Source organism: Theobroma cacao, chromosome 6, assembly GCF_053813885.1.
Source record: "Theobroma cacao isolate CCN51 chromosome 6, ASM5381388v1, whole genome shotgun sequence".
Taxonomy (NCBI): Eukaryota; Viridiplantae; Streptophyta; class Magnoliopsida; order Malvales; family Malvaceae; genus Theobroma; species Theobroma cacao.
The window spans coordinates 31,781,067-31,802,583 of NC_142644.1; the positions used below are offsets into that span (position 1 = coordinate 31,781,067).

Sequence of the window (21,517 nt, forward strand, 5' to 3'; positions counted from 1 at the left end):
GTCAGCATTTGGGGGAATTTAAGTTGCATTTAGAGCTCATTTCGGGTCCGTGTTCGAAAAGCCCCCAACCCCGAGAGAATTGAAAGAAGGGAGGAAAGAAAGAAAAGAAACCCAGAAAAACAATATAAAAAATTGAAAAAAAAAAGAGAGAGGAAGAGAAAACACCCCCGAGTCCAAAGTCGAAACAAAACAAAAACCCAAAAACCCTCTTTTTCTCTTTCTATCTATCTCTGTTTCGTTGTCGAGTGAGTCGATGAGCTGAGCGAGAGAGAGAGAGCTGCTGCTTGCCTTGTCAATAAGAACTACGAATTCGTCAGGAATGGCGCAGAAGCTGGAACAGCAGCTCAAGGAGGTGGGATCCAAGCTGGAGTCTCCTCCCTCCACCAAGGACGCTCTTCTCAAGCTCTTAAAGGCACGCATTCTTCTTCTTTTTTCCCCCCTAATTTCTTCCTTTTTCCCTTATCTCCTTATCAAATTATTATAAACTATTCTCTTTTCTGGATAATTTAGGCTTTCTTTCTTTCTTCACAAAAAATATATATCCTATATATATATTTTGAGTTTTTTATCCTTTTTTTTCCTGTTAGTCCTCTCTGTTTTGCTCTCCTGGAAAGCTACGGTAAGTAGAAGAAGCGACAGAATCCCCAGTTGTCCTTTGCTTCTTGTAGTTTTTTTTTTTTTTTGGTGTTATATTGAATTACGTAATTTGAGTGAGCTTCGTCGTTGCTCTAGGGTTAATTCAAACTAAGCTTTTTCTTAAGGATTTAGATTTTAAGGGTATAATGGAGCGCTTTGATTAATTAGCCTACTTAGTTTCTCGATGGGAGTTTCAAGAATTTGGTTGAATTAGGGTTGTTTCACAATTCACGAGGTTTCTCGTACGTAACATATTTTTTCACATAATTCAAGCTAACTTGAGTTTCCACTTGTATTTTATGGCCTTAATTTGCTAGATGATATGCTATCTATTGAGGTCAGACATTTTTTTTATTAAATTCGAGGTATGGCACTTGGGTTAAGATGTTCTGTTGTTCTCGGGTCAATTAGTTGTGTCTTCAAAGGAGGTTCCCCAAGGTAGTGAATCAGGACCTATGTCAGCTGCAATGTGCTATGAGTAGACTGTGTTTGACTTTTTGCTTTTCAAAATTTGAGTCTGAATTGTGCACAATTATGAGTGCAACAAATGCAGAAACAGAGTCTTAAAATGTCACACATGCATGACAATGATAGATAACCTGTTCCAGACGTCGGGTACATTAGTATGCCATAAATTTTTAGTTTTGACTGTTCATCACGGATACACCACCCACCCCCATTTTGCATAAGAGGGCAAAAAAAGTGTACTAGGAGGCTGGTCTTATTTTGCCATTCTTTCTACTTAGTTTCAGTTACTTGTGCAATACTGGGGTATTGCTTGCTTTACTTTTCACATGATTAAACAATCAAGTGGTCCTTGCTTTAATTTATGTATGGTTGATTAAGTTTCCATTGATAAAACAAATGCCTATCAACGAACAAGTTGTTAGGTTGACTCGAAGCAGTGGCAAATAGCTATTAAAGGGTTTCTTGTCTTAACTGAACACATGGCCGAGTGATTTCGTTGAATATGAATTGATTTATTTTTGTAGGACATGGTGCTTAGGGATTTCCAATGGTGAACTTATTATGTTGTTAATGAGCTGAGGAGGCATCTTGTTATGCATGAAAAAAAATGGCTCTTCTTTCATGTTGGTTGAGTGGAGTGGAAAACTAAGATGTTTTTTACCCTTGAGTTTGTTTGAATTAAGGATTAAAGGCATGACCATGAGAATGGTAAAATATATATTGGCATCTAATGATGCTGTAAAGAAGCCATTACCAGTGCTGACCAGGGAGTATGTAAAGATAGAGTTTCTCTATATTTTGAAGTCTATTATGAATAAAATGTTGGATCTCATTGAACTGTTTAACTTTAACATGTTAGGCTATTATGGATGTTAGATTGGCTTTTGCTGTTAACTAAAAATCACACAAGTTTTTCTGTCATCCTTTTTTCTTTCTTGTCTTTCACTGGGGGGTTGGTGTGTGCTAAATCCTATAATTTTACAGAATCCACCAAGTTCGTAGGTCAATTGTAGCTCACCCATTGGAAACTGTCACTCATTTTTTTTATTATGGCCTGAGGCTGTGTGGACTAGACATTTATTTAATACTATGTGTAGGAATTAGAGAAGTTTTTTATGCTAAAATCACCCCTATGTTCTCAATGTGTTGCCTGTTGTTTTTCTCTGTTTTCTTTTATGCTTAGCCTATTTTTATTGATATTTCTCAAATCATTCTTTATCATGTTATTGGCACATTTCTGGCATGACAAATGGGTGTGTTGTAAGATTTACTGTTTCATAATGCTTGCACATCTTGTTAGATGCTTGAACTTGTGAATTTATGGATTTTGTGCTTATCAAAATCAGCTGCAGACATTGACTTTTATTATTTAGTATATATTGTGAGTATTTTGTCCTCTAATCTGCAGCAAGCTGCTACATGTCTTTCTGAGCTTGATCAGTCACCACCATCATCAATAATGGAATCAATGCAGCCTTTTCTTAATGCAATTGTCAAGCCAGAATTGCTGAAGCATCAAGATAGGGATGCCAAACTTCTAGTTGCAACCTGTATTTGTGAGATAACTCGGATTACTGCACCTGAAGCGCCTTATAGCGATGATGTTCTAAAGGTGCTTTTCTTTCATAAAGGTTGACTGTTTGTGGTCTTGATTTTCTTATAAACTAATAAATTTTCAACTGAACTCCTGTGTGATTGATGAGTGGCATGCTTGCAGGATATTTTTCACTTGATTGTTGGCACTTTTCATGGATTGAGCGATACTAGTGGTCCATCATTTGGAAGGAGAGTTGTCATTTTGGAGACTCTTGCAAAATATAGATCGTGTGTTGTGATGTTGGATCTTGAATGTGATGATCTGGTGAATGAAATGTTCAGTACATTTTTTGCTGTTGTCAGGTGTGTTACGTATTTATTTTCTTTGAGTAAAGTGCTTGTATCGACATTTACTCATTACTACCATTTACCTAAAAGTTTTGTGTTGCGTGCATACATAAACGCTTTAATTAATGTTGAATGGTAGAAATTTGACATGGCTGTTATTTATATGGAATGGTACAATGTAATATCATTCTTAGTTTTTGGCTTCAATGTGATGGCCAAGATATGCCTGCAATCTCGTAGTACTTGTATGTTTCTGGACCATACAATAATACATCTGTAGATATGTGCATATCTGTCTTCTTGTTGGGTTGTTGTGTGAAAGTTTCAACTCCCCTTGGATTGTGTTTGCACTGAGCAGATGTGGAAGACATACAGTGGTCAATAGTTGTGTATAGCTTTCTTTTTTTGGTTATATTCTATAATTATCGTGGACTGAAGGAGCGATTTTTACTACATATTGCAGGGATGATCATCCAGAAAGTGTTCTATCATCAATGCAAACAATCATGATCGTTGTGTTAGAAGAGAGTGAAGATATTCGAGATGATCTTTTACTTATTATATTATCTGCATTAGGTCGAAATAAAAGTGTAAGAATTTCTTGTTTGATCTGCTTATTGCTTACGTGTAATGTAGCTGCCTTTATGCACTCCTTAGAAGTTATAGTTCTTAATTGGAAGGGCATTTATTTATGGAATCTATAATCTCAGGATGTTACTCCAGCTGCAAGGAGACTTGCTATGAATGTCATAGAGCAGTGTTCAGGAAAACTTGAAGCTGGCATAAAACAGTTTCTTATATCATTGATGTCAGGAGATAATCAGTCAGTAAACAGTGAAATTGACTACCATGAAGTTATCTATGATGTTTATTGTTGTGCTCCTCAGATACTATCAGGAGTTGTCCCATACCTCACAGGAGAGCTGTTGGTAATTACATATTAACAATAATTCTTATCATGCTTTTGAGGTTGTAATGTTTGTAGTTCTGGAGCATTTAAGTCCATCTTTTTGGTGATAAGAGACTTTCTTTACTTTATTATTTATCAATGGATTTGTCATAGTTTTAATCTTATTCTGGGAAGATGAGGTCAAAGATTATTGAAGTTTGATAACAAATTTCTGACATGTATAAGTAACAATATGTGCAGACTGATCAATTAGACACTCGTTTGAGAGCTGTGGGATTGGTTGGGGACCTCTTTGCTCTGCCAGGCTCTACCATCTCTGAAGCATTTCAGCCAATATTTTCGGAGTTTTTGAAAAGGTTGACTGATAGGGTTGTTAGTGTTCGAATGTCTGTCCTTGAACATGTTAAGAGCTGTCTGTTGTCGTATCCTTCCAGATCCGAGGCTCCTGAAATTATCTGTAAGTGTCTTTTTTTTTTTTAAAACATAGTTATTTCAGTGTTACTTTGCTAATTTGGATCTTGTTCTACATTTCTAGCTGCTCTCTGTGACCGGCTGTTAGACTATGATGAAAATGTTCGAAAGCAAGTTGTGGCTGTGATTTGTGATGTTGCTTGTCATTCCCTTGTTTCCATTCCTATAGAGACTGTAAAACTAGTTGCAGAGCGTCTTCGAGACAAATCTGTATGTTCATTTTTCCTGTACTTCTTTGATTGCTTTTGTTACCCCTTATCTATCCAGTGTTCATTACCTATGGCATTAAACTTTTTTCTCTTGTTTGGAATTTACAGAAGCTTGTTAAGAAATATACTATGGAAAGACTGGCAGAGATATTCAGAGTTTATTGTGCTAGCTGCTCTGATGGCTCAATCAATCCTGATGAATTTGATTGGATACCGGGGAGGATTTTGAGGTGTTTTTATGACAAAGATTTTAGGCAAGTCATTTTCGATTTCTTGCAACCTATGATTAATTTTGCACTTGTTTAAGTTTTATCTCATCATTTATCTTTGTTTTTCTGTATTATTCAAAGTTTAGGGGCTATTAAGTAATTCGTTTAGATCTCTCAAATATTAGGAAAAATTGGTAGATATAAGAAGAGATCATATAACCGTAGCTTTGGAAGTATTCTGTATCTTCAACTCTTCATTAATATTTTCCATATATGTTGTGAATTAAAGCCATGAAAAGAAATTAAAAATTCTTATTTTATAAAATTGCCTTTATTGTTTTTTTTTCCATGTGTGTGCAAGTAGTTATTAGAATGAATTAGTACTCCATAAAATTATTAGTACCTTAGTGAAAATTTTTTTCCTATCAGCAAAATGCTTGAAACAATGTGGTGCCGAGTAGAAGATTGAAAGTGTTTTCTGATATGACTCTTTGTTGGGTGTGTATCTGGCACAATCAGCATTTTTAATGTGTAGATCTGCCTTGCAGGTCAGAAACAATTGAATCTGTTTTATGTGGGTTCCTCTTTCCGACTGAGTTCTCAATCAGAGATAAAGTTAAATGTTGGATAAGAGTTTTCTCAGGGTTTGACAAAATTGAGGTGAAGGCACTTGAGAGGATGCTGGAGCAGAAGCAAAGGTATCTTGTACATGCTTTGGTGTGCGGCTTTTGAGTAACTTTCCCTCTTCAATTGTGTATTTAATGGATTGTAAACTGATTTTCAGGGGATTTCCTGTTGGATTGCAGGTTACAGCAAGAGATGCAGAAGTATCTCTCTCTCAGGCAGATGCATCAGGTTTGAAGTTTTGATTGCTGAACTAGTATCCTAAGCAGAAGAAGTTAAGCTTCTATGGAATGTGTCAAAACTTAAATACTGGTTCTTACTCAAATGCAGGATAGTGATGCTCCTGAAATACAAAAGAAAGTTTTATTTGGCTTCCGAATCATGTCCCGCCCTTTTTCTGATCCTGTGAAGGCTGAAGAGTGTTTTCAGATTCTTGATCAGTTGAAAGATGCTAACATCTGGAAGATTTTAATGAATCTACTGGATCCAAATACCAGCTTCCATCAAGCTTCTAGTGGTCGGGTAGGTTATAAGATGTTGACAAATGGAAATTAAATGGGATGTTTGCAGAGAATGTTTTTGGATTTTGAACTATTCAAGTAGGCATGAAGTATCAAACCAAAACCACTTGTGGAAAATTGGGCGTTTGCTATTTAAAAATTAGAAAGTTTTAATGGATTTTTTACCTAGGAAGTCTTACTAACAATAATATGAGACTAGAAAATTTAAAAGCAAACTAACTAATTCACCTTCACTGCTTTTGTTTCTCAAGTTTCTGTATCTATACAGCTTTTCTGGCCATCCCCTAAGCATCATTGTTATTTATGCTAGGACGACCATCATTCCTGGAATGGCAACAAGCTGATGCTGCTGTCTGTTATTACCCACACTATCCCTTCTGGTGCCATAATTGCCACCATCACTAATTGACAACAACTCTTTAGTTAGCTTCCTTAGGTGCATCAGCAAAGTGCAGATCCCCTTAACATGAATGCTCAAAAAACATTATCTCAACTGGTTACTGTTGCAATTTGTAGCTTCTTAAAGAAAAAAAGTAAGAAAAAATAAATTTACTGCTTCTGCCACTGCCTCTGGTGAATCGTTCCACAATCTAGGTCATCTTAGCTTTGGTAACCCATTATCTTATCCAAGAAAGCATCTCTTTCGCCTTTCAGTTCTAATATTGTGGTTAAGTGGTAGCTTCTATTCTACCAGTATCTTTGTCAATTGACTCTTTTGGTACTTCAACAATAAAGTTTTCTTATGCCACTTTTGCTGCCCCACAATACTGGTGGCCGCCCTTTCTCATAGCCCACCTTGTATTTTATCTTCTTTGTGAGCAGTGTAGCTCAGAAGTGAACTTCTCTTTGATTTTAGGGGAAATGAATTGTGATGAGTAATTTGAACCATGAAATCTATTTTTTTTACTGTACCATTTATCTATGCTATATTTTTGTAATTTGCAGGATGATTTGCTTAAAATACTCGGTGAGAAGCATCGGCTCTATGATTTTCTGAGTACTCTCTCTTTGAAGTGTTCTTATCTACTTTTTAACAAGGAGCATGTGAAAGAAATCCTTCTGGAGGCTGCTGTACAGAAGTCTACTGGAAATACACAATACACACAATCTTGCATGAATTTACTTGTGGTAATAATTGGTCTTTCTATGGAAACTTGTTTTTCTGGTTGTGAGCAAGTGCACTTGTGCATGTGTGTTTGGTCTGCTTTTGTGTCATTCTTTTTCTATTTTCAGGTTTACAATGTTATTGAGAGTTTTCAATATTAGTGTCTTCTACAATAGGCCCTGTAATAGTTGCTTACGTTCTTTTTCTCTCAGAAACAGATTCAAGTTATGTTTTTAAATATCTGTTGGTGACTTTGCAGATTCTTGCACGCTTCTGTCCGTTGCTGCTGGGTGGAGCTGAAGAAGAACTGGTTAATTTTCTGAAAGATGACAATGAAATAATAATAGAAGGCATTTTGCATGTTTTGGCTAAGGCTGGTGGTACCATCCGAGAACAACTTGCGGTGTTGTCAAGGTGCAACTTTGGAATTCTCAACTTGGTAGAGTCAGTTCTTCATCCATTTTCTTACTATCTTCCTAACGGTTGTTTGCAGTTCAATTGACCTTATATTGGAGAGGCTCTGTTTAGAAGGTAGTCGAAGACAAGCCAAGTATGCTGTGCATGCACTAGCAGCAATAACAAAGGATGATGGGCTCAAGTCCCTCTCAGTTCTGTATAAGGTTATGCAGTACTTCATGCATCATCAGTTTATCTATTGAAAATGTGTTAATTTTCATAAAAATGTATTAAGTAGCAATTTCTTGATATATGTGCCTAACCTGCGGTGTCTTGCTTAATTTGCAGAGGCTTGTAGACATGCTGGAGGAAAAGACGCATTTGCCTGCTGTACTACAATCTTTGGGTTGTATAGCTCAGACTGCGATGCCTGTTTTTGAAACTAGAGAGAGTGAAATTGAAGAATTTATTAAGAGCAAAATTTTGAGATGCAGTAATGTATGCCTTGTGAGATACATTGTATTCTTCAACAATTTTCTATATGTGACATACTTATTAATTTTCATGCATAAACCTTCTTGATTGCTTCAGAAAGCAGATGGCAGTGCAAAAGAATGTTGGGATGACAAAAGCGAAATTTGTCTGTTGAAGGTTGTGGATAGTTGTAATTTTGTTATGTTTCTTCATTTAAGATAAAAGCAATGTCATTATTATCAGTATCTCATAGAACACGGAGTCCACGGTTTCATTTTCAAGTTTTTTTTTCTTAATTTTTTTAGATGGATCTCTCATCCTGCAATCTCATTTTTGTACCGCAGGTATTTGGGATAAAAACATTGGTCAAAAGTTACTTGCCTGTTAAAGATGCTCATCTTCGTCCCGGTATCGATGACCTTCTAGTACTCCTTGGAAACATACTTTCTTTTGGTGAAATATCAGAAGATATAGAATCAAGGTACCATCGCTTACATTGGGAGGTTTCTTTTTTCTCCTAACTAATATTTTGTGTGGCTATTTAAAATCTTTGTCGATTATGCTCAATTTGTTAGAATGTGTTGCTCATTGAAGCTCAAATTTTACTGTCTTACAGTTCAGTTGATAAGGCCCATTTAAGGCTTGCTGCAGCCAAGGCAGTTCTTCGTCTGTCGCGGACCTGGGATCATAAGATCCCTCTTGATGTTTTCCACCTAACCTTGAGGACCCCAGAGGTGAATTCATTTACATAATATAAATTATTGTTCTTGTTTCCTTTAACTTTTCTTGTTCACCTTTCCTTTTCTCTTATGTTCATTGCTTGTCTTCTAGATCTCTTTCCCTCAGGCTAGGAAACTATTCCTCAGCAAAGTTCATCAGTATATAAAGGATCGGCTCTTGGATGCAAAATATGCTTGTGCTTTCTTATTTAGCATCACTGGATCGAAACTGCTTGAGTGTGATGAGGTTTCCATGCTGCACTTGAGTTTTTCAGTGTAGTTCGTGTCCAATTAAATTCGTGGTTCCATTATGGCAAGATTTGTGAAAGTTGTTTTTTTCCATTGTGTTCAAAATGGCAGGAAAAACAGAATTTAGCCGATATCTTTCAAATGTGTCAGCAGGCGAAAGCACGGCAGGTTGCTATACAAGCTGATACAAATTCCTCAACCACATATCCTGAATACATCCTGCCTTATTTGGTCCATGCTCTTGCTCATCATTCATGTCCCAACACAGATGAATGCAAGGATGTCAAAGCATTTGAATTAATATATCGGTATATCAATTTGCTTTAATTCTATCTTGAATATGTTTTGAGATATAATTTCAGATGTTATGGTTAAAATGGTGTTATCCCACATTGGTCAAGTTTGGGGGTTGCTTTGACCTTGTACTGAAGAGAGGCTTCTTTGACCAAGGCATCTTACTTTGGACCAATTGATAACAAACAACTTGAGCTCTTACCATGCAAAGGGATCCAATGTGAAACTAATTGGCAATAGGTTAGGAGGCCCAACCTGAAAATAAGGTCATACAAAACCTCAAATTTAACTGCTTGGGTTAAGACATTTGAATTACATCAAATAGATTAAAAATAAAAGAGGTAATAAACTTTTTATTTTTCATATTCTGATGGATTAGCCGACTTTGTATTGCCTATTACTCTGAATCCTCAACACTAAAATTTATCTGTTTGCACTGTTATTTGAACAGACTTTGGTAAAATTGTTTTTCATTGCTGCAATCTAAAATGATAAATTTTGTAGTGATGAGGTTGGACTGTTCTAAATGATTGCATTTTTTGTTGTAGGTGGAAATGATTACTTGGTAATTTGTCTTTATTGAGAACATTTATAGTCATTGAGCTGTTTATTCTGTATTTTTCAGGCAATTGTACATGACTATTTTTATGTTGGTGAATAAAGATGAAGATACCAAGTCAGAAGCTGGCGCAAACAAGGAGAAGGAGAGTATTTCTATGATTTTCTCTATCTTTCAGAGTATCAAGCGCTCTGAAGACCTTCTTGATGCAACAAAATCAAAGGTTCAGTGCGAAGATTATTTTTATATTTTAATAGTTTCTATTGCCCAACTTTTACTATGTCTTAGTATAACTAGTTGATAGGTTAACAGATTTGCCTGTGAGAAAAGTTAAAGCCCCCCCTCTCAAAAACGAAAAAGAAATGAAAAGAAAAAGATGCTAATTTGAATAATATTGATTTTTTTCAGAATTCACATGCTATCTGTGACCTTGGACTTTCCGTCATGAAGCGCCTAGCTTATAAGGAGGAGGATTTGCAAGGGCTTATACAGTCAGTCTCTCTGCCCCCACTCCTGTATAAACCATATGAAAAGAAAGAAGGTGAAGATTCTCAGGTAAGACGTTAAATATATTTCTCTAATTTTATCATACTTTTGCTGCTTCCTCCATGGAAATATGCAGTGTCAAATTATCTGAAGCTCTCTCACTGCAATTGGGCAGTGATAAGAAAAACTGTGCCTAGCTGTGGGGCTTTCAATTTACAATTTTTAACTCGAGAGACTGGATGTCATCTATTTATTAAGTAATGTATGTAAGACCCAGATTTATTTGTAGTGAACCTGATTGTCAGATATCATGAACCCAGTTCAAACAAGTTTTATGCTTCAACCATGCAACCTTGTGGTGCAGGCAATACTGATTTGTTCATTTGCTGCATACTTGGGCTATACTTTTTGTACCATATTGTTGATTATTGCTCTTGTATGTTTTTGATAGGCTGGTGAAGGGCAAACATGGTTAGCTGATGAGAATATCCTGTCTCACTTTGAATCCCTTAAGTTGGAATGTGATGGAACAGTATGATTTGCTCCCTTTCATTCATCTGTAGGGTACTATCTGGTGGTGTTATGTTGTTCACTAACTTTTCCTGCTTTGATCACATTAGGCTCATATGGAGATTGCTGAGGATGAGTCTCTCAAAGACAGCGAAATAGACGGCAATGAAGTGCCACTCAGAAAAATGATTAAGCGATTAAAATCTAAAGGAGCCAAGGATGGAAAGGCAAAAAAGAACAAATCTCCCTCAGCAGAAGCAAAAGATGCTGAAAATGATGTTGATATTTTGAAAATGGTAAGGGAAATAAATTTGGATAGTCTAGTGATGCCCAGTAAGTTCGAATCAAGCAATGGTCATAAACATTTTCCTACCAAGAAAGCAAAATTGGAGCAGGAGCATCAGAAAGGTAAAAAGAGAAAAATCACTGGTGCAGATTCTGTGCCAGTGCCTAAACGAAGGAGGTCATTGCCTGCTCACGGTGCTTTCAAAATTTCAAGAAGTGCTTCTACGGTCCCTTCGAGAGATTCAGGAGATGACTGGCATCAAGTTAAAGATTCCTCATTTCAATCTACTGAAATGAAAGTAGTTGAACTCCATGATTCAAAAGATAAAATGCCTACACACCAAAAATTGAATGAGAACACTGAATCGGACTATTTGGTATCATGCATTCGGAGGAAAAGAAGCGTCTCATCAAAAGGTAAAGGCAAAGGCTCTGATTGGGTTCATAGTGATGAGGAAAATGAAGATGGAGCTGATGATGAAAATGTGGAGGTGTGCTTTTTCTACTGGGTTAAATTTGCTATCAGGGATTCACACATTTAATGTTCTCATGGTTGTCACTGTTGTGAATAGCTGTTTTATATTTCCATGCAGAAATTGGGCACCACCATTGGTACTAAGTCTGTGGCTGGATCTAGCAAGAAACAGAAGAGGAGGAGCATTTCAGGATTAGCAAAGGTCATTTTTTTTTCACATCTTTTTAAATCAACTATAAGGCTTGTTAATTGATGCTGTTGTATGAAATATACAAAATGGCTAAGCCTTTGGATTCACAGCTACTGCAAAGTAAGGATGTGAACGTAAATCCTAGTGGCATTTATAAGGTGGTTTCCTTTGGTGCTGCCCCACAGTATTCTGCCCCTGGAACCTCCACCCACCTGCCTCCCCTCCCCCTTTCTCATCCTGGCTTTATGGCTTGGCATTGCCATGCAATTATCTAGTTTGTATGGTGCGCATAAATTATGCAGAAACTCTTAGAAGTTTGTGAAAATATGAGTGAGGTTGTAATCTAATTGATGTCTTCTGTTTTGCTCTACTAATTTAAGAAAATGATACTAGATATCTAACAAAGCTATAGCAGCCCATGCTTATATGTAGAGCTCGCTTTTCCTCTTTCATCTTCACTCTCGTTCTGCTTCGAACATTTTAATTTCAAGTGATTGTGCTAAAATTACTTATGTTACAATATTTGTGTCATTGTTGCCCTATTAGTGTTTTCTTAACACATTTAGAAATGGCTTTTTTGTCATTGTTCCAATCATCTTGGTTACTTGAAGTGTTAAGCTCTTTGTTCAATTATCTGATCTACTTTGTTCCCCTTGTTCAGTGCTCAACAAAGGAAGGTGGAATTGATATTGCAGACTTGATTGGTCACAGAATAAAAGTATGGTGGCCCATGGATAAGCAGTAAGTCTCCAAAACTTTTACTGTTCTATGCAGCATAATCCAACGGTATTGCTGTGACGTATTCTGTGAAATAGATGATTGTCAGCCTCAATCTCTTTCATTGTAATTCACACTTTATTTATGCTGCATTCATGTGTTTGAGAATTCACACGAGGCTTCATCTCTTAGGATTCTTTCTTTAAACTTGGAGTTTTGAAAATGAGTTTGTGCTCTTGGTAGATCTGATATGGCCATTTCAGCTTGCTCCTTGGCAAATCTGCAAATTCTTCCTCTTTCTAGTTGTTGTACTGAGGGCCAAAGTTTTATTTGAAACAGTGTTCTGGTCTTCCAGCAGCTTGAGGTTTTGATATCATTTTTCATATTCTAATGAACTTTTGTGTTTATCTGGTTAACTTAAAAGTTTCCCTCTAAGTATGAATTATATGGTGTGCATGATTGCACTCTGTAATATTTCTTGTTCCATCCAAATTCCCTCCACATTGTCATACCTGTTAGCATTATTTAATTTGAAAAGGTGCTATCTCATTTTGCGTTACATCATTCTTCATGACTCTATGCTTGTACTGCCGTGTAGGCTTCCCTTCCATCTTGTTTGAATGTTAGAGACGTTATTATGAACCTACTAAGGTTTTAATTTTGTTTAAAGAATACATCTTTTAGGCAAAAAGATCCAATTGTGGAGGTACTCATTGATTCTATCTTTATTGCTGTAAACGACAGGTTTTATGCAGGCACGGTTAAGTCTTATGACCCTATAAAACGGAAGCATGTGGTAAGCTGCAACTTCTTGCCTGCAGGAAAGCATGTTTGTGCCACCTGATGCGAATTACTAAATCTTTTTTTTTTCTTCTGTGGCTCTTTTCTTATTAGGTATTGTACGATGATGGAGATGTGGAAGTACTCCGTCTGGAAAGAGAGCGCTGGGAGCTCATTGACACTGGCCGCAAGTCTGGAAAGGTTAAGACTTCATGTCTTGCATTTTTTCTGAAGCTAAAATCATTTTGGTTTTCGTTTAAGCTTGATTCTGATATCTCTTTCCCTTGCACTTTCTACAGAAGGCAAATTCAATGAAAGGCAGCAAGGGTGCTCGGAAGGAATTGTATGTGCTATCTATTAATGCAGTATTTAGATAATTCTCTTTTGAATCTCACTTGGGTGTGTAGTTGTTTGTGTCTTCGTTTCCACTTGGTCAAAAAAATAAAATAAAATAAAATAAAGTGAAAAGAAAAAGATAAGCTACCCGTATAGAGAGAGAACTGTTGTCTAAGTTAATTGTAACATGAGTATCACTTTGTGATTATGGCATATGTTTTGAGGATGACTTGTTCTCACATTTAGACATTAACTTTCATGTTGCTTCATGACTTGATTGTTTTACAATTTCCAGGTCTCCTGGGCAGAAAAGTAAGAGCTCAGGTGGTTCACGTCAGAATAAGAGTTCATTAAAGATGTGCGTAACCACTATCAATATGAAGTTGTTTGCCTTTCATTGAATTGTGGATTAATTGATATTTGATTTGCAGAGTTAAAGGGAAAAGAACTCCGAAGAAAAACTTGAAGCACCCTTTAAGAGGTGCATTGAATAGTAACTTCACTGAAGCTGACGCTGAAGAGAAGACTGATGCATCAAAATCTAAACCCACTGCTGTGAATAAAATTCATAAGATAAACTCAGGTATTGTTCATTAAATTTTCAAAACTATTCCGGAAGCGGTTTTGATTTCTGCAGAATTTGCTCTGCGCTTGAAAGTTAGCCTGCTTTATATCTTCTTTATCATCAAATAGAAGTGTGATGTAACCTGATTTAATGTCATTTAGATTGAATTTTTCGCAATGAACATCTTTTATGGTTGAAAGCAACATTATTTCTGGTGAGTGTAGGATGTATCAATTGAAAAATCGAGGAACAAGTGTGAGATGCTGGGTCCTTATTTCTCCTTCCCCTTCCATTTCATTTCTTTAGATTTATTTTGCTCTTCTTTTCCTAGGTGATTCTGAAGGAGCACACACCGAAATGGTAGATGAGAACCTAACAGATAGGGAAGAATCTGAGAAGGAAGTGGCTTCAGTTTCTCAGGAGAGATGTTCAGAAGATATGAAGGGAAGCCCAAATCAAGCTGAGCAGTCTGATGAAGTAAAATCTGATGCTGATGGGAATCTTTCTGAAGATGTAGATAGTATTTCAGGAAAAGCTCAAAAAGGGGAAGAGGAAGAGAAATCTCATTCAGAAGAGAAAGTAGCTGGTGATTCAACTGAAGACTTGAGAGAGGATGCTAGTAAAGCAACTGATACGGAACCCAAAGAGACTCAAGAAAGTGATAATAGTGAGAGTAGATCTCCAATTCTGAAGAAATTCCGGAAAGGATCTTCGATGCTGTCAGATACTGTGGATTCTGGGATTTCTGACGATGAGCCCCTGGTAATTACATCTAGCCGTGTTTATAGTGTTATAAATGTTATTGACCGGCAATTGATGTTCTTCTTGTATTTTAATTTGATTTTCTTTTTGAACAAACGCAGAGCAAGTGGAAGCGTAAAGCTGGGAAATCAGGTTCAAAGCGAGTGCAGTAGGAAGTTGAGCACCTCAATAGCAGCCTCCACTATAAAACTGGGAAACAAGAGGTGGTGTGTGAGATCAAGTCAGCTGCTGAGAAAAAAGCTAACAGATTGCAGAAGATGAGGGAGGGAGGGAGGGCCATCTGACAATGTAAACAAAACTAATAAAATCTCTGGGTTGAGCAGTTGTAGAGAATGTAAAATAACTGTAGGCATTCCCACAATTTGGGGGCAAAGGACAAAGGAATGGTGCTGTAGCCAGCAGATGGGTAGAAGATTTGCAAAAATGTGTTTCACTCTCACTCAGGGGGTGTAGTGTAGATGTAGTGCCTGCTTAACCCGCCATGGGCGACAGATAGATAGGCCACATGTACAGTCTAGTTATATTTTGGGGATAGTTTGACTAGTATCTTTCAACACCTAACATCCATATCAAATTGATTATTGTTTCACCATACTCTGTTGGCTGTGGCCAGTGGCGACACCTAATTGTATTTTTATTTTATTGTGAAGTATATTTATGTGTGAATTCACGGTCATCCCGCATGGACGTGGGTTGCGGGCTGAGGCAATGGGAAGTAGTCGTAGGAAGGGACCATGGCCAGGCTCACATCTGTTATGACCCGGTCATGGTCATTTATTTCACTGGTAGATTCAAAGGGATTGGGCAGTCAAAACTATATTTTTTGGTTTTGTTGTTTTAGTTAGTATTGGTAGTAGACTGATTGGCTGACTGACTGGTGGTATACTCTACATAGGAATATTTATCCAAAAACATCATCTTCAAAGTTGAAAAGCGAGTGGAGTAGGTGGCGAACGCAAAAAGGAAAGATAAGATATTATATTGAAATTTGGAGAGGAATGACTGAGAAAAGGTCGTGAAAGAGCGAGTCAGGGTCAAAGAAACTTAAAAGGAAAGGCCGACCTGGCCCAGTCAACTCCTGACCAACACGTGCCTGTCTGTAATGTTCATTGTTCACGTTTAACAATGTTATTATTGTTACCTCCAGACCAAAATGGAGTTTAGATCACAAAATCATTTATGCGTCTGTGTCTGTGTCAGTGGGTTAATTTGTCTCTGCTGTTGTGTTGGGCCAACCGAGTAAATTTTGGCTTCTTTGTCTCCCTGATTAAGGCCTAAATTACAGATTTTCTTTCTTTTGTTTATGCTCTTACGGCTCTAGCTATTAGCACTAGAGTTTCTCTTTAACGGGGCTGCCTTCCTTGTCTGCAAGTTTAAGCAGAAAAGCTTCATCCGCCCCCGCATGCCAGCCACTAACCCATTGCCCACACCATCTTCAACAGGAATCACAGGTCTCCTCTCTCTCTCTCTCTCCTTCGCTGGATCTGGTATTTGGCATCTATTTTGATGCTTTTCTTCATTTCTGTTTCTCTCTTTCACAACCCCAATTAATTATTTCATTGATTTGACGACTTCTTCTTGTCTGTTGCTCCTTTTTCATGATTTTAGCATAGCATAGCCTTGCCTTTCCAAAGCCCTTTGATTTTTGGGTTTCTGGAGTCTGGACTGTCTTAAAAAGTTTCTTCTTTTTCAGTAATTCATTATCATCTACTATATGCTATGCGTATCCTTTTGGCTTTGTCTGGAAACTATGGATTTGTCATTTCTGGTTTTCACCTGTTCTTTTTTCTCAGATAATTCCTTTTTTCATTGACAAATTCAACGTCATTTTTTTCATGGATCATTTCTGTTGGTTGGAATTTTGGGTCTTTGCAGTGACTTATTCTTTTCAAAAGTGTATGCTTTTGTAGAGCTAAAAAATGGGAGAGCTTTTGGGACTGCTAAAAGTGGTAGTTGTGCAAGGTAAAAGGTTGGTCATCCGGGATTTCAAGAGCAGTGATCCTTATGTTGTAGTCAAGCTCGGTGATCAGGTTTGTTTAGGCTCCTTTCATTTTTTTCTTTTACCATATTTGTCAATGTCCTATCTTTTGTTAGTTTTCCTCAAGTACACAGCGTTGCTGTTGTAGTGTCCTGTACAAATGTTCGTATACTACAATTCTCAGTGATCCTTTATCCTGAGAGAATTTGCATAACTCATGTTTTGCGTTGTCAATGCTATCTCTCTTTAATTCGTCCCACTATCCTGCATCAGTAATTGTTTTGTGTCGCTCTATGTATTTCGAACTGATGTTAGAAGAAAACATAGGGACACAAAGAACTATGTTATTTGCTTTTTCCTCTCTCATGTTTTTATCAGCCATAAAGGGAGATGGATTCTCTATGGTTTCTAGCAAAATGGGCCAAGTTTTAGTGCCAATTCCTTGTGAAAAAGGCTTTGCAACTGAAGGCTGGCAGCATTTTTATGCCCCAACTATTTTTCCCTTCTCCTTTGCTTTTGATTGCTTGTATCAGATTCTTGTGTTTCATTGACTTTTGCTTTCTTTTTTTAGTTTCTCTCACCACTGAAAATTTTCAACCAACTTGGGTCTTTTACTCCAGGTGGCAAAGACTAAGGTTATCAACAGTTGCCTTAATCCAGTCTGGAATGAAGAGCTAACATTCTCCCTCACTGATCCTGTTGGAGTTTTAAATTTGGTAAGTTTACGATATTTGTACAGTATCTTGTTCAAAAATGTTTGATTGCTTATCTGATCAAAACCTATTATAGGAAGTATTTTTTGTTCATTATTATAGGATTTATAATTCTTTTGATCTGCTACATTTAATTTGTTCTGTCATTTGCCAGGTTTATGAAGTTATTGATCTGTAGTTGTCCTATTAAAGCTGGGTTGATTAGAATCCTTGTATTTACATACCGTGCATTTACCTTTCCTTTTCTTTTGAAGCATTTGCTTGTGGTTTACGATTTGCTTTGTGGTCTGCCAATGGCTACACCTAAGTTTATCCCATTTGCCTATGTTTGTTAGAGTTACATCTATATTTTCTGAGTTTGGCTGAGTCAAATGTTATTAGGCCATATAGAAGTTAAAGAATTTGAGAAATTTATTGCCTGAAGATTCCTCTACATGGTAAGAGATATTGGAAGTATTGGCATCTTGTTAGTTTTCACATGCTTTGGACTACATATTTAAAAGTTTTCAACTGTTTTCTTAGTTTCAATGTGAAGCAGACAACGACCTCCAGCTTGTAGAAAATGTTATATTGTTTTTAATTTCATTTATAAAGCAGACAGGAATATTTCTCTCATAACTCGTGAGTTTATGCTTGTAGCTGATGTTATTGTTTGCCTTCTTACTTTCTTTAAAAAAAACATTATTACTATATGGCTGATGAAGTACTTTGGAAGATGCTAATGACATTGTTAGTAAAAACAGATTTTGATGAAGAATTCACAAAAAATGCTTTTTCCACAGGAAGTATTTGACAAAGACCGTTTCAAGGCAGATGACAAGATGGGACATGCTTATCTAAACCTTCAGCCACTTGTCTCTGCTGCTAGAATGAGCCATGTTCTGCAAGTTTCTTCTGGTGAGATGCCGCTAAGGAAGGTTGTCCCTGACAGTGATAATTGTCTTGTTAGAGACAGTTCTATTTGTTGCATAAATGGTGAAGTGGTTCAGAGCGTTTGGTTAAGGCTTTGTGCAGTTGAGTCTGGGGAGATAGAACTAAAGGTCAGGTTAATAGAGACTTCTGATGGTCCTTCAAGATAGTTGAGCCATCTGCTGATGTGCAGATGCTCGTGAGATAGTGTTGGGGTGCTGGTGCGTGGGTTTTATCCTGTATCTTTTGTACCAAGAAGTGGGGGAGTGGATGGTTCTACAGAATTTACAGTCAGTCTAGGCATACTTCTCTAAGTATAGGGAGACAGAGTTGAATGTCTCCGGAGTCTTAGTTTTCCCAGGCAGTTTTAAAAGTAGATTAGAAGTATCAGGCCATCAGCTTAAGGTACTGTGCATAAAATAGGTGGTTTGAAACAGTTTCTAATGGAATGGAAAGCCGTTTGTTCTATCCTGATTATATTTTATGGGATGGCAACGGGCAATGGACTCGTAACTGCACAAACTGTAATAGTATATGCATGTCTGCAATTGGTTTTACTAAATTGAGAAAAATCTATTATTTTTCGGTTTGTTTAAATGCTCAAGTTTTATATCAATGGGAAGGCCTAAGGAGGTTTCAAAATGTAAGGTGAGAGTGCAGTTTTTTGCTCCAATATCAAGAGATTTTGCAATGCACCTTAATACTTACTAACGGAAAGGAAAAATGATTCAAGGACTCATGAAAATTACTCGTAAGCCCAAACCAAAGGTGCAAGAAAAATGGAGAGGTTGGATGATGGTAAAAGGAAGTAAGGCCCGAACCCAACAGTGTTAATCTGGTAAGCCTTTTTCGGATTAGCATGAAGCCCAAACCACATAGCCGAAACGGTGTTGCCCCGTAAATTGAGGCAGCAAAGGTTCCTTCCCGTCCACTGTTGATACTTGATAGTTCCATTCCGTCATCAGATTCATACAGTCATATCTAACTGCATACAAGACAACATCTTTGTCTGTTTGAGTCGGCATCAAAAAAGCTTTGAGTGCTAGCTGCGTCCATGAGTTTGTTGAAGTTGAAGGCGGTCCCTGACCCTGACTCGAATCCTAACGACAACGCTAAAAAGACCCAAACGATCGATCTTGGAAACGGGAGTGAAGTAGTTTACGTGCCCAGGTTTGTAGCCTACGACGATGGCTGGGAATTCTTCAATTACCTCGACAAACACATTCCTTGGACAAGGCCCACCCTACGCGTCTTTGGTCGATCTTGCCTCCAGGTTTTTCTATTTTTATGTGTTATAAATTCCATATTTTGCTCTAATTTTAGATCTCTCCCGAGTCCCGTCCTTGTTTCAATTCCTCCTTTTTCTCTTACTTTCTTTTGAGGTGTGGGGTCTTCAGTTTTCTTGATTTCTCAGCTGAAGCAATCTTTACATGTTTTTAGCCACTGATTCCTGATTAGTGGTACAGCGGTTGTGGATGAAGAAAGAGGTGTTTCTTCTTGTACTATTGATAGCCTGCCTCTGCCAGTTTATTTTCTTCAAATGATTTGATTGTTTGTGTTTTCTAATCTACTTCTAGTAAATAACAAGTTCTGCCTGCTTGCCTGCCTTGCAATGGCAATGGCAGTTGAAGAGTAGCAGTATATTCCTGTTGGTTGTGACTATCTTCTGCCTTTTCTTGTATTTCTCTATGCCAGCCTCACCTGTTGCCTTGAAATTGTTACCAACAAATCACTGCTATCATCTTTCATCTTTTAACTATTCATGACTTGATGATGACCACAATTTTGTTGTAGTGATGGATAAAGTTCACTGATTCATATTGCCTGAGTGAAAAGCATGTTTTCTAAGCATAAATGGATGGTAATGGTACCTTTAGTTATTGACATGTATGCTTTCCAGTAATAACTGATGCTTGTCTTTTCCTCTCTCGAATTCTATACATGCAGCCAAGAGACACATGTTATGTTGCGACTGCAGGATTGCCTGACTTGATTTATAGTGGATATCAGCCACATGCTTATTCTTGGGATGACTTCCCCCCACTTAAGGACATCTTGGATGCCGTAAGAATGCGGTCATCACCTCACTAAATATCATTATCAGCAATTTTTTCCTTCTCTAATGCAATATAATGTCTTTGATTATTTCCTCAAGGTCCATAAAATGCTACCTGGGACTAGATTTAATAGCTTGCTTTTAAATCGGTATAAAGGGAGTAATGACTACGCAGGCTGGCATGCTGATGATGAGAAGCTTTATGGATCAACCCCAGAAATTGCTTCTGTTTCCTTTGGATGTGAACGTGAATTTTTCTTGAAGAAGAAAAGCCGTAAGTCGTCCCAAGGTACAGAAGCTTATCCTCCTCCAATTTTGTAGAGGCTTGTACTAGTTTTGTTAAAAACGCAATGCGCACGTATATGTTGACATTCTCATTTTGGATTCCTTTTCTTTTTATTTATGAATAGCATAGCCGTGGAGCTTTCATTGATTTTATTTATGATTGTTTTTGTTGTGAGTGCTAGAAAGATCTGATGAAGGACCTCCATCGAAGAGGCTTAAGAAAAGCAACAACGTTGATCAGCACTGCTTTAGACTAAAGCATGGATCACTGTTGGTCATGAGAGGGTACACTCAGCGTGACTGGCTACACTCTGTGCCTAAGCGTGCCAAGGCAGAGACAACTCGAATTAACCTCACCTTTAGGCATGTTCTTTGATGTCAGGATTGGAGGAAAATGGTTATATATGCCCATGCCCTGCTGTTAAAATTTTGTATCAATAACTCACAATGAAATTTTGGGTAGGAAGGAACTAAACCTGCACTTTGTAATCAAGGTCTGTAATGTATGGTATAGTTCTGGTTGTATGAACAGGGGAATACTTAAGAACATGACAAGGGTATTAATTAAGGCGTTCAAACCTTGAAGACGCCCATCAGTATCTTATGCACCAGCATTGCCCGTTGCCTGTGTCACCATAAGTATTCAAGTTATTGAATTTTTCATTCAAAAAGGGAAGCAAGCAATGGGGAAGATAGGTCTTGTCGGTAATTTAGCGGATGGTATTCAAGAAAAATAGAATTT

At 37.3% G+C, this 21,517-nt stretch overlaps 3 protein-coding genes across 7 annotated transcripts; all 3 read left to right on the plus strand.

Annotated features, from left to right (window-relative positions):
* The first annotated feature begins 44 nt into the window (after nucleotides 1-44).
* Nucleotides 45-15,426, plus strand: LOC18597347 (binding protein). 2 transcript variants are annotated; one of them, XM_018123068.2, is made up of 33 exons: nucleotides 45-412; nucleotides 2,513-2,716; nucleotides 2,822-3,003; nucleotides 3,452-3,578; nucleotides 3,699-3,917; nucleotides 4,139-4,355; nucleotides 4,434-4,579; nucleotides 4,687-4,832; nucleotides 5,336-5,485; nucleotides 5,594-5,642; nucleotides 5,742-5,933; nucleotides 6,878-7,060; nucleotides 7,297-7,451; nucleotides 7,531-7,657; nucleotides 7,782-7,931; nucleotides 8,025-8,084; nucleotides 8,252-8,388; nucleotides 8,524-8,641; nucleotides 8,739-8,873; nucleotides 8,987-9,183; nucleotides 9,795-9,951; nucleotides 10,137-10,283; nucleotides 10,666-10,746; nucleotides 10,835-11,500; nucleotides 11,582-11,686; nucleotides 12,336-12,415; nucleotides 13,136-13,187; nucleotides 13,286-13,372; nucleotides 13,471-13,514; nucleotides 13,803-13,865; nucleotides 13,939-14,090; nucleotides 14,404-14,834; nucleotides 14,936-15,426. In XM_018123068.2, exons 1-33 carry the CDS (start codon nucleotides 320-322, stop codon nucleotides 14,984-14,986), a joined length of 5,103 nt encoding a protein of 1,700 aa, XP_017978557.2. In that variant the 5' UTR covers nucleotides 45-319; the 3' UTR covers nucleotides 14,987-15,426. The 2 variants fall into 2 exon arrangements, with proteins under 2 accessions (XP_017978557.2, XP_007026378.3); XM_007026316.3 differs by having other exon boundaries at nucleotides 11,603-11,686.
* Nucleotides 15,427-16,129: 703 nt separating this feature from the next.
* Nucleotides 16,130-18,902, plus strand: LOC18597348 (Calcium-dependent lipid-binding (CaLB domain) family protein). Of its 3 annotated transcripts, none has more exons than XM_007026318.3 (4): nucleotides 16,130-16,285; nucleotides 16,745-16,864; nucleotides 17,433-17,528; nucleotides 18,308-18,902. In XM_007026318.3, the coding sequence occupies exons 2-4, from the start codon at nucleotides 16,754-16,756 to the stop codon at nucleotides 18,602-18,604; spliced, it is 504 nt and encodes a 167-aa protein (XP_007026380.1). In that variant the 5' UTR covers nucleotides 16,130-16,285; nucleotides 16,745-16,753; the 3' UTR covers nucleotides 18,605-18,902. The 3 variants fall into 3 exon arrangements, with proteins under 3 accessions (XP_007026380.1, XP_017978558.1, XP_017978559.1); XM_018123069.2 differs by having other exon boundaries at nucleotides 16,150-16,285; nucleotides 16,730-16,864; XM_018123070.2 differs by having other exon boundaries at nucleotides 16,151-16,285; nucleotides 16,710-16,864.
* Nucleotides 18,903-19,191: 289 nt separating this feature from the next.
* ALKBH2 (oxidoreductase, 2OG-Fe(II) oxygenase family protein) lies at nucleotides 19,192-21,386 on the plus strand. Of its 2 annotated transcripts, none has more exons than XM_007026321.3 (4): nucleotides 19,192-19,707; nucleotides 20,382-20,498; nucleotides 20,590-20,779; nucleotides 20,962-21,386. In XM_007026321.3, exons 1-4 carry the CDS (start codon nucleotides 19,489-19,491, stop codon nucleotides 21,030-21,032), a joined length of 597 nt encoding a protein of 198 aa, XP_007026383.1. In that variant the 5' UTR covers nucleotides 19,192-19,488; the 3' UTR covers nucleotides 21,033-21,386. The 2 variants fall into 2 exon arrangements, with proteins under 2 accessions (XP_007026383.1, XP_007026382.1); XM_007026320.3 differs by having other exon boundaries at nucleotides 19,280-19,707; nucleotides 20,958-21,386.
* The last annotated feature ends 131 nt before the right edge of the window (nucleotides 21,387-21,517 follow it).

Excerpts from the sequence above, each read along its gene's own strand:
- LOC18597347 (XM_018123068.2), top strand. The coding sequence starts at position 320 with ATGGCGCAGAAGCTGGAACAGCAGCTCAAGGAGGTGGGATCCAAGCTG. Across the intron at positions 11,687-12,335 it reads GCATTTCAGGATTAGCAAAG|TGCTCAACAAAGGAAGGTGG; the intron begins GTCATTTTTTTT and ends CCCCTTGTTCAG. Across the intron at positions 13,373-13,470 it reads CTGGCCGCAAGTCTGGAAAG|AAGGCAAATTCAATGAAAGG; the intron begins GTTAAGACTTCA and ends CACTTTCTACAG.
- LOC18597348 (XM_007026318.3), top strand. The coding sequence starts at position 16,754 with ATGGGAGAGCTTTTGGGACTGCTAAAAGTGGTAGTTGTGCAAGGTAAA. Across the intron at positions 16,865-17,432 it reads TAGTCAAGCTCGGTGATCAG|GTGGCAAAGACTAAGGTTAT; the intron begins GTTTGTTTAGGC and ends CTTTTACTCCAG. Across the intron at positions 17,529-18,307 it reads CTGTTGGAGTTTTAAATTTG|GAAGTATTTGACAAAGACCG; the intron begins GTAAGTTTACGA and ends CTTTTTCCACAG.
- ALKBH2 (XM_007026320.3), top strand. The coding sequence starts at position 19,489 with ATGAGTTTGTTGAAGTTGAAGGCGGTCCCTGACCCTGACTCGAATCCT. Across the intron at positions 20,499-20,589 it reads TTAAGGACATCTTGGATGCC|GTCCATAAAATGCTACCTGG; the intron begins GTAAGAATGCGG and ends TATTTCCTCAAG. Across the intron at positions 20,780-20,957 it reads AAGCCGTAAGTCGTCCCAAG|AAAGATCTGATGAAGGACCT; the intron begins GTACAGAAGCTT and ends TGTGAGTGCTAG.